Source organism: Siphateles boraxobius, unplaced genomic scaffold, assembly GCF_051911475.1.
Source record: "Siphateles boraxobius isolate OS27281-9 unplaced genomic scaffold, OSU_SipBor_1 31, whole genome shotgun sequence".
Taxonomy (NCBI): Eukaryota; Metazoa; Chordata; class Actinopteri; order Cypriniformes; family Leuciscidae; genus Siphateles; species Siphateles boraxobius.
The window spans coordinates 4,663,860-4,675,945 of NW_027508931.1; the positions used below are offsets into that span (position 1 = coordinate 4,663,860).

The following is a 12,086-nucleotide window of genomic DNA, read 5'->3' on the forward strand; positions in this document are numbered from 1 at the left end:
TGAGTTTGGAACAGAGATGAGTTTATTTTGTTTGAAAATGTTGATTTCCGAAGACAGGCACAAAAAAAAGAAAAAAAAAAGAAAAAGAAAAAAAGAATTCTGTCAAATCACATTCACATTGTGGACATTTTAACACCGTAATGTTTTACTTATCAAACAGTGTTTGCTGATAAACAAGTAAACAGCTGAGGTGCCTGTGTTTTTAGCAGTGCAATAATTTAACTAACTTGAAATGTCTAAAACAAACTGTGGGACTCATAATACCAAATAAACTAATAAGGCAGAAGCTGACATTTTTTATATTAAAACATATGTACAACCTAACATGCAATCTTCCCTATGAAGAAAGATACGTATGCTTGTTTACCATTTACAGTCTTAATAAAACAGTTTGACCACATATTACATCCCGTTCAGTGAAATCCGCATAAAAATTCCACTGGAAAAAAAAAAAACATTGTGGAAGATTACAAAGCCCTCAAAGGAAAAGCATAATGAACAATTACATAAAATTCCTCCTCAGCTATTTAAACTCCCAAGATTGAGCTATTGATGCGTGAATTGTTACTATAATCAAAATAAATGTATACTGCATTTCTGCAGACCTTAGAAAAAACTGGTTTGACAAGATAGCCTATATTAGGGTTAACATTAGGTGTTTATGCCTTTTCTTTTTCTGAAATATTCAGAATATCACTTCAGGCAATATAAACAGCATAACATTACATAGTCTTTCATGGACCAATGACACCAGACTTTTTTTTTATTTCATTTTTTCTCAAATTTTACCAAATGCCATTGTGTCTTAAAGAGACAGTGGCTCAGAAGTAATAATAGGAGAGGGAAATTAAACCTTTATGTGCAAAGAGAAAGAAGGGTAATCACATTGCACCGCTTAATGTGGCAAATTCACATTTAAGACCAAAACTGTGAAAATACCTTAAACTTCACAGCATGTTAAACCTATATTACAGGTAGATATCTGTGATGAAGGCATCTAATATAACCAGAAGTAGCCCAAATCCTCTTTTAGACTATTTACGTATTCTATAATTCATGATTATGATTTTTTTTGCCCCTATTTGGTTCTTTATCAAGAATTTTACCCAATACCTAACAAATAAGAGTAGTTATCTATTAGATATAAACAGACAGCATTTCAAAAAGACCCATCCTTTATCCTTTCTAAACAACAATCAATCCTTTTCACATCCATCATTTTCTTCCTCCACCTAAATCATCTGTAAAATAATATTTCTAAAATGTCCATCACGGCACGCGTCTCCATTTAGTCTGCGCTTACTTGACATCACTCTTCTTCAAATAACTTTACCTTATTTGGCTTGAAATGCACGTTTACGAATGAAATATTATGAAAACAACTCTCCTTGCTCTTATTGACCCGGAAACTTGCAGGCATTTCACGACAAGCCTTTGGTTTCTACACTTAAAAAAAGTTTCAAATAGTAAACATTGAAATTATACATGCAAAACTGTCTTTTCCAATCCAAGGATAGTTTTCCTTGCATCGGTGCCCTCTAGTGGCAGTTCTATCTGTGGAAACGTGCCAGATCACAGTCCTGTGAGGCTGTCTGGTGGAGGGGGGCGTTGTCATCCGTGTTCTCCGGCTCCTGAGCATTGCCGTTGGTGGGACCGCAGTGAGGAGTGAGTTTGCGGAGATACTCCGCGTGGACAGGTTTGTGGCACTGTAGCACCCGGATCGCCTCGTCGATCTTGAACCATTTCCGCTTCCGACCTGCAAAACATATTTCAGAGCACTTTGAAATATTTAAAAGCATAAAATAAACTAGTCTACAGATCCCCTTAAGGGACATGGTGATGGAACAAAATGTAAGATATTGGCCATATCGCCCTCCCATACTCTCACAAAGGTTTTGCGTTCCACTTTGTGCAAAGCTGAACGCAAAACTTTTCTGAGAGTAAGGGTAGGCGATTGACCAAAATCTTATATCGCGATATGATATTTCATTTCACGATAACCATATATATCACGATATAGTTATTTTTGCTCTAAATAAGGTTATGATGATATCAATATATAAAATTACTAGTTAAAATTACTAGAAATTTCATAATTCTTGTCACCATTTTCAATATCACAAAAAAAATACTAGACCAAGTAAAAAAAACAACAACTCTTAAGCTTACTGAAGACTTGCAAAAAGTGATAAAGAACAAACTACAATAGAACAAAGACACAAATTAAATAGACCTACCTGAAAAACGTCAAGAACTAGAAATAAGAAATACTTCATAAATTGTATAAAGTAATAAAATGTATTAAAAAACACTGCATAGCCTTCAGTGTATAAATCACATCTACATGTATTTTTTATTAACGTTACAAAAGTGATTCATTCAAGAACAGTGAGAAATGTTCTCCTTTTTGTTGTTTGCGTAACATTAATAACAACAGCAGGGACATTTGGATGCTGTCACTTTAAAGGAATACTTGATTTTGAAAGAAAGTGATGGATTTACAACAGTTTGTTGATGTTCTTTTGTTGATGTGCATTTCTTGGAAACTAATTTATGTTAATAACTTTGTTTCCCAGCAACAATTCAATAGCAGAAATACAGGTTTAACAGCAGCATTAGTTTCAATACTGTCATGATTTACTCACCCTCAAGTTGAGGCAAGTTGACTTCCATAGTATTTTTTTCCTACTATGGAAGTCAATGGTCTTCAACTCATCAACTGCCTGCTTACCGACATTCTTCAAAATATCTTGTTTTGTGTTCAGCAGAAGAAAGAAATTCATACAGCTTTGAAACAACTTGAGGGTGAGTAAATGATGACAGAATTTTAATTTTTAAGTAAACTATTCCTTTAAGACCGACTCCACGGATCTAATATAGTCATGCATTTTCTTTCTCAATGTTCCCTTAACATTCACTTAAGACATAAATGACTGTTGACTTGCAAAGACATGATCACTTTGACAAATAATTATCTGAATTTAAATGGATAGTTCACCCAAAAATGTAAAATTCTGTCATCATTTACTCACCCTATGAATTTCTTTCCTCTGTTGAACACAAAAGAAGATATTTTGAAGAATATGGGTAGCTAAACAGTTTTTGGTCCCCATTGACTTCCATAGTAGGAAAAAAGTCAATGGTGCGCTACGCTACAACTGTTTAGTTACTGACATTCTTCAAAATATCTTCTTTTTTGTTCAACAGAGGAAAGAAATTCATACAGGTTTGAAACAACTTGAGGGTTAGTAAATGATGATAGAATTTTCATTTTTGGGTGATCTCTTTAAGCCTAATTAGTCGGCAAAAAGCACTCACGCTGTGTATGAGCAGCGGCTTCATGCGTGCGCGTCTTTCTATAGTTATGAGAAACAGAGTGCGCATATAGCGAAATGAGTCGTCTTTCGCTGCTAACTGTGCTTTAACAGGTTAAAATCACTTGTTTTTAAACAGCAATAGTTAAAAATGCATGCAAAAGATAAGCTTTCGTGACTGCGTAGCACAGCAACGTCACGTTAGCCGCGTAACCGCGATAGAGCAGATAGTCCAAAATCTCAAATTTCAACCGGTTAATCGTATCTACCGGTATACCGCCCGCCACTATGTGAGAGAATGCAAAAGCTTTGAAAAATATTTGTTCCTCATTTTCACCATGTCCCCATAGGGGCTCTGCAATTTTGTCTATTGCCTGAGGTGATTACTTTTCTAACACCAAAACACATAGCGCAAATATACAGTTATCCAACAAGCACAAATAGGGGAAATGGAGGCAACAGACATCCAATAAAAAATGTCCAATGTTCTTTATACAGTCCAGTAAATGCAACGATAAGGGTGTCCAGGCATCAATAGTAGCAGGTTTAACCTTAAGTTGTGCTGTTGTACATTCATATTTTACTATGTTAAGAAAGTTATATATCCAGTCTGTTTTGGTACACATATGTGGCGTAAACCAATTTTAAATTGTTTTTTGCAGACGCAAAACCAGCCAACACAAAGATCAGAATCATCATTAAGGAGACACCGACCTGGATTAAAGATCTAGACGGTTTGAAGACTTGCTGCTCAGTTTTAAAAATGCACAGCTTTATTTAAATACAGTACAAAAGGTCAACTTCACAGTGAACTTGACAGACATTTGGCTGCCCAACCATCTGACTGACAAGCATTCCACTGTATTTATAGTCCTCAAAACTGTCTCTCACAAAGTGCTGAAACTTAAACATTCACCTTAAGCATTTTTAAATATGTCATATATGCCGGAAGGTTAAAGGTCATTACTTTGACAATCAGACTATTGACCTTTTCTATGCATTCAGCTCAACTCTGTGTCAAGTACACCAGCTTCCTCTCCGTGTATTGAGGTTATGATGCCCTATTTGGCAGCCGCAACTATGGTACAAGCAGAGCGAGGCCAGCGATAGGGGAGTGTAGTGACGCTAACTGGAAAACAACTGTGCCCATGCTAACAGCACGCCTCCCTGTGAACAAACTTCGGTCTATTTATACGGTTGCTTGGACTGAAGGATTACCTGTTTTTTTCTTTCCTCACCATCTACAAATAGTGCAAGTTTTGAATTGCGCTGTCTGTGGGAAAATTTTATTATTGTGCATCCTTCCTGACAACAAATATTCAGTAAGTAGAAGGTTTTTTTAAGTGGCTAATCCACATGCCTGCTCTATATCTGTAATAGCTTTGGAGAATAGTTACATAAATCCCCATATTTGCAGCTGCTTACAGATCAGCAGTTGCTTCTTATGAAAAGAAATGAGCTGGTTATGATAAGCTTGTCTAAAACTATATAAATTATGTCCTGTTAGCAGACTAAGCTGTTTGTAGACAAATAAAGTCCCAACTATTGATTTACTGCAGATTTGGGAAGAGGTCACTTTGTTACAGGTGAACTTCTCTGAAGGACCCAATTTCCACAGAAATCAATGCTGCCTTTGTGCTGCAATATTCCAAGTCTTGTTCTGAAGCCATATGATAGCTTCGCATGAGATTTGAGAACTATGGCGGAGAGGAGGATTTTTAGTGAGCAACTTTATCAAATGGCTTCAGAAGATTTGTAATATAGCACACAAATCAGCCTACTTTCATGCCGTTTTTTTTAAAATCAGCCTAAGGGTACTTTTACACGAAACCAATGTACTAAAAATGGAAAACGGCATAAAAAGTTTTACGTTTTTTATTGAAAACAGTGTCGTTTAAACAACCACTCATCATTATAATGAAAAGTTCTCTATAAATTCTACAATATTCTTTTGTGTTCCACAAAAAAGTCGATTAAGAGTCAGTAAACCTTTTTTTAACCTTTTAAAATAACAGTTTACCTTATTTTTATGGCTGTATTTATTTGATCAAAAATACAGTAAAAGCAGCAATATTATTTTAATATTACAATTTAAAATGTAGTGCCACGTGATCCTTCAGAAATCATTCTAATATGCTGATATGGTACACAAAAAACATTTCTTGTCATTATCAATGTTGTAAACAGTTGTGCTGCCTAATATTTTTGAGAACATTTCCCAGATTCTTTGATGAATAGACAGTTTAAAATAATAGCATTTATTTGAAACAGAATCGTTTTTTGTCTTTACTGATCAACGTATTGCATCCTTGCGCAATAGAAGTATAAATTTCATTTAAAAAAGTAAATCAAATCAAAAGCAAATCAGATTCACAAGTGAACTCTATTGAGTCAGTTCATTTTACTGAATGAAAAACAATTATGAATCACATTTCAGCAGGTACTGAATCAATCTGAATTGTTTATACCTGTACAAAGAAGACAGTCTTATTCATAACATCAACTCACCAATATTGACTGAGTCCTCCCAGTCTTCCAGTGTCTCTGTAACAGTAAGCACATACACATATGTCCGATGCTTGCTGTCCTGGTTCTGCTGTACAGAATGAGAAATATAAAGTTATCACATGGCTACACAATGTGCATTGAGTAGGTGTGAAGATAAGATATGTATGAATTTTTATGAAATAAAGCCTTGTTTATTGAAATATCAGTGACAGCATCTTATTTTATATAAGGCAGTTTGGCAGTCTTACCTCAAACACCCCCAGTAGCCTGCCAAGGGTACCCCTCACACCAGCCTGTTTAAGCAGGAACAGACACGGAAAAGGCATTAGAGAGACTCACTTTTGTCCCAACCCACAAGCCTTTTTCAGTTTTAAAGAAAATCATACAGAAATATAGTTGAAATAACAGAAAATACAGTCCCATAACAAATCAAATATATACATATATAACATCAAATAATATGCATGGGGTTATGATGCGTTATTGTGCATATTATGGCACTTTTAAAAAGAAAATGACTTTGGCTATGACATAAGCTGCAGCATGATTCTATCAGTGCTAACAGAGGCTTAACATGAAGAAGAACACACCAAATTTCTGGAACCGTACCAGCTGACGCCGACACATCAGGCCAAAACATTAGCCCCAGCTCACTGATCCGGGAGACCTGAGCTGCGTGTTTCCATAACACAGGAGATTCCCGGACAACATAATGCTCATAAGGGAACATCATGTCTTCATTCAGACATTGCAAAATGCCCCAACCAGCCCGAGCTCACCCTGAAAATTGGGTTGATATGACTGTTCACAATCAAAACTGACAAACAACAGGGGGTGATTTCAGGGACTATGAGAGATGTGTCTATTTAAAATGCCCTGAGACTGTTTCTGTTATCTCGTGTATCCTCATCTGACACGATCACATAACATGAGCATTGCCCTAGACAAACCCAGAAAATAAACATCATAGCTGGAAAAGGACCAAATTTAAACATTTCATGAGGTAATAATGTGTTTTTTATGTCCCATCCAGAGTTTTGGTCTAGCTACATTCATTTAAAGAGGACCTATTATGCCTCCGCTTTTACAAAGTCTTGATTTTGTTGTTGGGGTCAATTAGAATAGGTTTTCATGCTTGAATGTAAAAAAAACACACCTTATTTTTCACATATTTTACATTGTTCTTTTACACAGACTCTCTTCCCAGTCTGTCAGTAACTCTCTGTTTAGTTCCGGTCTCTTATAAAGCCCCTTCTTTCAAAAAGCACAATGTGCTCTGATTGGTTGGTTGGACCAGCGTGTTGTAATTAATAAACCGCTTCATACGTGTTTCGAAAATGTCACACCCCTTACCATAGCCGCGAGTTCAACACACTACAAATGCAACTCAACCAAGAGGAATTTTTTTGTGTATGCCTCAGGCAATAAATAATTCAGTGTGGGATGTTATGAATTATACGTTCCCAGATGAAAACCCAAGACTTCATTACTCCTGGGCAAGAACAATAGGCCAAGCCAAAAATGGTTAAATATTTATTGGTCTTTTAATGCTCTTAACCATTTTAATCACAAATCACTGGTCGGGAAATTAACAAGAATTGCACAAATACTGTAGATAACTTAGGACGGAATAGCCTTTCCCCAACTTGCAGGTATAGCCTTTTACAAGAGGAAGAGTCAGTGTTGTTTCACTCATTGTTAATGATGTCAAACAGTTCATTAGGAGTTGAAAAATGTCTCCCAGTTTGTTCTTGTTTATTGTGAGACCAAATATGCACTATAGGGTTCAATTCTGGACTCTGACCAGGCCAAAACATGAGCCTCAAGGATTTGTTCTCAAGCCACTTCTTGGTTGTCTTTGCAATTTGGGCCGGAGCATTGTCTTGTTGAAAAATAACATCTGATCATTTCCTCTTCAGATAACAACTTTTCATTTGTGAAGCAAGCCATTCTGCAATATTCTCCTGTACTCCAAAGCATTATACGTGTTTTTCACAGTGAAGTAGCTCACCAATACCAGCAGCTAAAAAGGCTCCCTACACAATGACTCCTCTTCCCCCATGTTTCACTGTGGTAGAGATGCATTCATTGTTATATTTCTTACCAGATTTTTGAAGACACTGCTCTGGTGTCACATGTCTGTCCTGTCTTGTGATGCACATGGGTGTTTTGTTATTTTGGGCCATGTGCTCTTGTCATTGTCTGGTCCCTCCCCCTTGTTATCTGATTATTGGTTTATTTGTCTCACCTGTCCTCCTCGTTACCCTCCTTTGTTTGCCTCCCTATTTAGTCTAAATGTGTTTGCTGTCCTGTGCTCGTACGTTGTTATTGTTACGCGTGTTAGTCGCGTGGAGTTCTGTGCCTGTCCTGTTCTGTCATGTCTGTGTTGGATTAAGTTCTGAGACCTTGGATTTCTTTTGTTGGTTTGTTTATTTTATGTTTTATCTTTATTAAACCTTTTCATTTCACTCTGCACTTGAGTCCTCTTTTCCATTCTCCAATACCCACTGTGACATCTGGAGCGTCACAATGCAACTCAGGTTTCATAGTGATTAAACACTCCACACACATAGGAGTGCATTTGCTTACATGTTGCTAATTTCCTGACCAATAATTTGTGGTTAAGACAATTAAAAGCTTAGTGTTTAGCCATTTTGGGCTTGGCCTTGGTCCTTTTTTTCGGCCCAAGAGTGTACACTTGAGGCGTTTCAGGGATTCAGAAACAGTTCTTACTGATATAGAGAATAACTCACTTTGGAGTGGACTTTGTAACTTTGCAGACTTTTTTAACGTGCATTGTGCAAACAGCAAAATTACATACTTAAGAGACTTGAAATGTAATAAAGCATAATAGGTCCTCTTTAACATTTCAAGTAAACAAATGTATTAATTTATCATTAAATAATAAAAAAAGGTTCTTTTTACAAGAGGCCTGTTATAAAAAAAAAAGCTTTGGGACATCCCATCCCTGGCAAACCCCCGGGGGGTAGTAGTTTAGGTCCCATGAGTGTTGCCATAGCCAGCAGCATGCTGTAATTCACAGACAGGTTTATGGTCTTCTCCAGGGTCTCCCTAACACTCGAATGGCTTGAGTTACACCTTTTAAACCATTATGTAACAGATAAATCCCTCGAAATACAAAATAAAGTCTTATGCATGAAGGATAAAATGGAAAAAATAGGCCAAATATGGCTTAGTTGGGCAGTTTTTTTTTTTCAGTGTTATGCAATTATGCTTTAGTTACATTAACTAAAATGTAAAACTCATTCAATCGATTTTAAATTATTGAATTCAATATGTTATTAATAGAAAGCATTACAAGCTGGCTGATTGTTTTGTTATACAGCCAGATAGCGTTCCAGCCCTGTTGTAAATGTCACTATTCGTTTATGGTACAATAATTAATTTCATAGTTTAAAAAAAAAAAACCATTGACTGCTGTAATTAAGCTGCATTCACATTGGCCAACTGCAAGTGTCCAAACACCATGACTCTTGAACCTCAGGGACATGTGCATTTCAGACGGACGAGGCCAACGGTAACAGGACACGGTTTCTAAATGTCGCTGTAATGCTTCACAGCTGTCAACAAATTACCCTCTTGGCATCCTCTACGATGGCTCTTCAATGTCATGACACAGCTCATCCTTGAAATGGACCACATAACCATTAGCAGGGATAGACATGAAAAGATTCATTTAGTGAAGCCTCTTAAATTGAAGACGAAAGAAAACGGGCTGATGTACAGATTGTGAATGATGATTGAGGAATCTATAAGGTGGTGGTATCAAATGACCATAGCTCTCATACCCAAATCTATAACAGTTGAGTCAAAGGTGTGGGCAAAAACTGAATGGAATGTAGTGTGAATGAGAGAGTTTCATGGACTTTTTATGGATAATTTAAAACACATTAAAAAAGATAAACAAAGATGTGAGCTTAGTCTTTAGTTTGTAATATTATGTAATATTTTTTCTTGAGTCATTATTTGACTAATTTAAGAGATTTTCCACAACTGGATTTAAAATTGGTTTACCGAGATGATGATTGGTTGGAACTTGCTGTACAGTGTTACTTTAAAAAAAATAGTATGCAGCATATAGTATTTACTGCTAAGTATGCAATAAGCAGTATGGCATGGTGTAAAACAAAAAATCCTGGTGACAAGATATGAGACAGCTGCAAACCATTACTCTCACCTAAACATGAGCACGGTCTCTATGCTGGCGCTTTAAACATAACTACAGTACACTCAAGCCTCATTTAGGACCTTGAACCTACCGACAGACCCTCAGAAGCCTGAAGGACCAACATTACCCAACAGACCACCTGATGATGCAACCCCCTTCAGTAAACCAGTAAAGATAAGACAAGATTTAAATTTTACGCTAATAAACACATAAATAACAGAGATGAACTGATAAGTTACAGTTACTGATAAAAACAAGCAAAAATAACAACTTTATTCAACAGTTTCTTCTCTTCTGTGTCAGTCTTCTACGCTGTTGATGTTGTAAACACAGTGTGGCGCTTCCAGGTTCTACGTCAGAACGCCGGCTCATTATTTGCCAGCTCCAGGGTCAGCATCACACGTATGCGTCGTGGTGCTCACGTGAACAGCGTCAGTCAATAATGAGCCGGCTTTCTGACGTAGAACCTGGAAGCGCCAAACTGTGTTTACACCAACAACAGCGTAGGAGACTGACACGGAAGAGAAGAAATTGTTGAATAAAGTTGTTATTTTTGTTTGTTTTTTGCACACAAAAAGTATTCTCGTTGCTTCATGACATTAAGGTTGAAGCACTGTAGTCACACAGACTATTTTAACAATGTTTTTACCCCCTTTCTTGGCCTTGAAAGTTGCAATGACGTTGCTGCTTATGGCTGCTGGTTCAGAAACCTCTCGGATTTCATCAAAAATGTCTTCATTTGTGTTCCGAAGATAAAAAAACAAAGGTCTTACGGGTTTGGAACGACATCAGAGTGAGTAATTAATGACAGAAATTTCATTTTTGGGTGAACTAACCCTTTAAATCTGCAGTGGTCAGCTAGTAAAAATCATAGCTCTCAGAAAATTGCGAGTTTACACATTGTAATTACAAGTTCTACAAGCATGTGAAGGCTTTTTACAGTTCAGAACTGCTACTATAATTATGAAATGGTGTGAATGCAACTTTCCCTCTGCAGGAATTTGGACCTTTAGGGCCAGAGTCGAGAACCAATGAGGAAAAAACCTCGAGGACAGAGCTCACCTCCTCATAGACCTCTCGAACCGCAGCTCCTCCAGGCTCCTCTTCTGGCTCCATCCCTCCTCCTGGAACGATCCACTGATCTGGGTGTCGACTGCTGCTAACGAGCAAAACCTGACACACACACACACACACAGACACACAGACACACACACACACACACACAGACACACACACAGACACACACACAGACACACACACAGACACACACACAGACACACACACAGACACACACACACACACACACACACACACACACACACACACACACACACACACACACACACACACACACACACACACACACACACACACAGAACTTAGTCAGCTAGTCCAAATCCAAGTGCTCATCAACACTTTGTCAGGACATCTTGATTGCATAACTAAGCCTAACCTGATACTGCTCATAGTGACATCAGTAGCAAAAATACCATCCATCTGATAAACTTCCTTGCACTTTAGAAGAAAAGTTGGCCTCAGCATGTACTGTAGCAATTCATTTCATTTTTATAAAAAGTGATATTTAATGTTGTTCCAAACCTGTCTGAGTATTTTTGTTAATGTTCTGACAGTTTTTTAGTCTTCAGTGTCAATTGTTCAATGTCTTAATAGTCTACATCCCTACATCCGATACCTAAACTTAACAACTACCTTACTAACTATTAATAAGAAGTAATTGGGAGTTTATTGAGGCAAAAGTCATAGTTAATAGTTAGTTAATAGTGAGAAATGGTTAATGTTGTTAATGTTTTGACGGTTTTTGTCCATGCAATGAATGTCAATGGGTTCCAAAACAACATTGGACCCCATTGCCTTTCATTGCATGGACAATGAATATCTTTTAGAAAGTTTGATCACAGTCTTTTATATTTATTACAATTGCATTTCTGCTTCCACAATGAGCTACTGCATAACTCTCGCTCAATGCTGTCACTCTCCACCACTCTTCTAGAAGGCAATCGTATATCTGTGGAATCACGTCTTATAAATAAACTACTGGCAACAGCTGTCTCAGC

General features: G+C 37.1%; 1 protein-coding gene across 3 annotated transcripts in view; it reads right to left on the reverse strand.

The window, feature by feature from the left end:
• Positions 1-12,086, reverse strand: part of nudt4a (nudix (nucleoside diphosphate linked moiety X)-type motif 4a) — a 22,400-nt gene continuing 10,314 nt past the window's right edge. For 2 of the 3 annotated variants that reach the window (XM_077193462.1, XM_077193461.1), the window contains 4 exons: positions 11,074-11,184; positions 6,071-6,115; positions 5,823-5,910; positions 1-1,756 (listed from right to left, as the gene is read on the reverse strand). In XM_077193462.1, coding sequence (XP_077049577.1) covers positions 1,551-1,756; positions 5,823-5,910; positions 6,071-6,115; positions 11,074-11,184 — 450 coding nt within the window. In that variant the 3' untranslated portion in view covers positions 1-1,550. The remainder of the gene's footprint in view (positions 1,757-5,822; positions 5,911-6,070; positions 6,116-11,073; positions 11,185-12,086) is intronic. The other variant, XM_077193463.1, reaches the window with a different exon arrangement.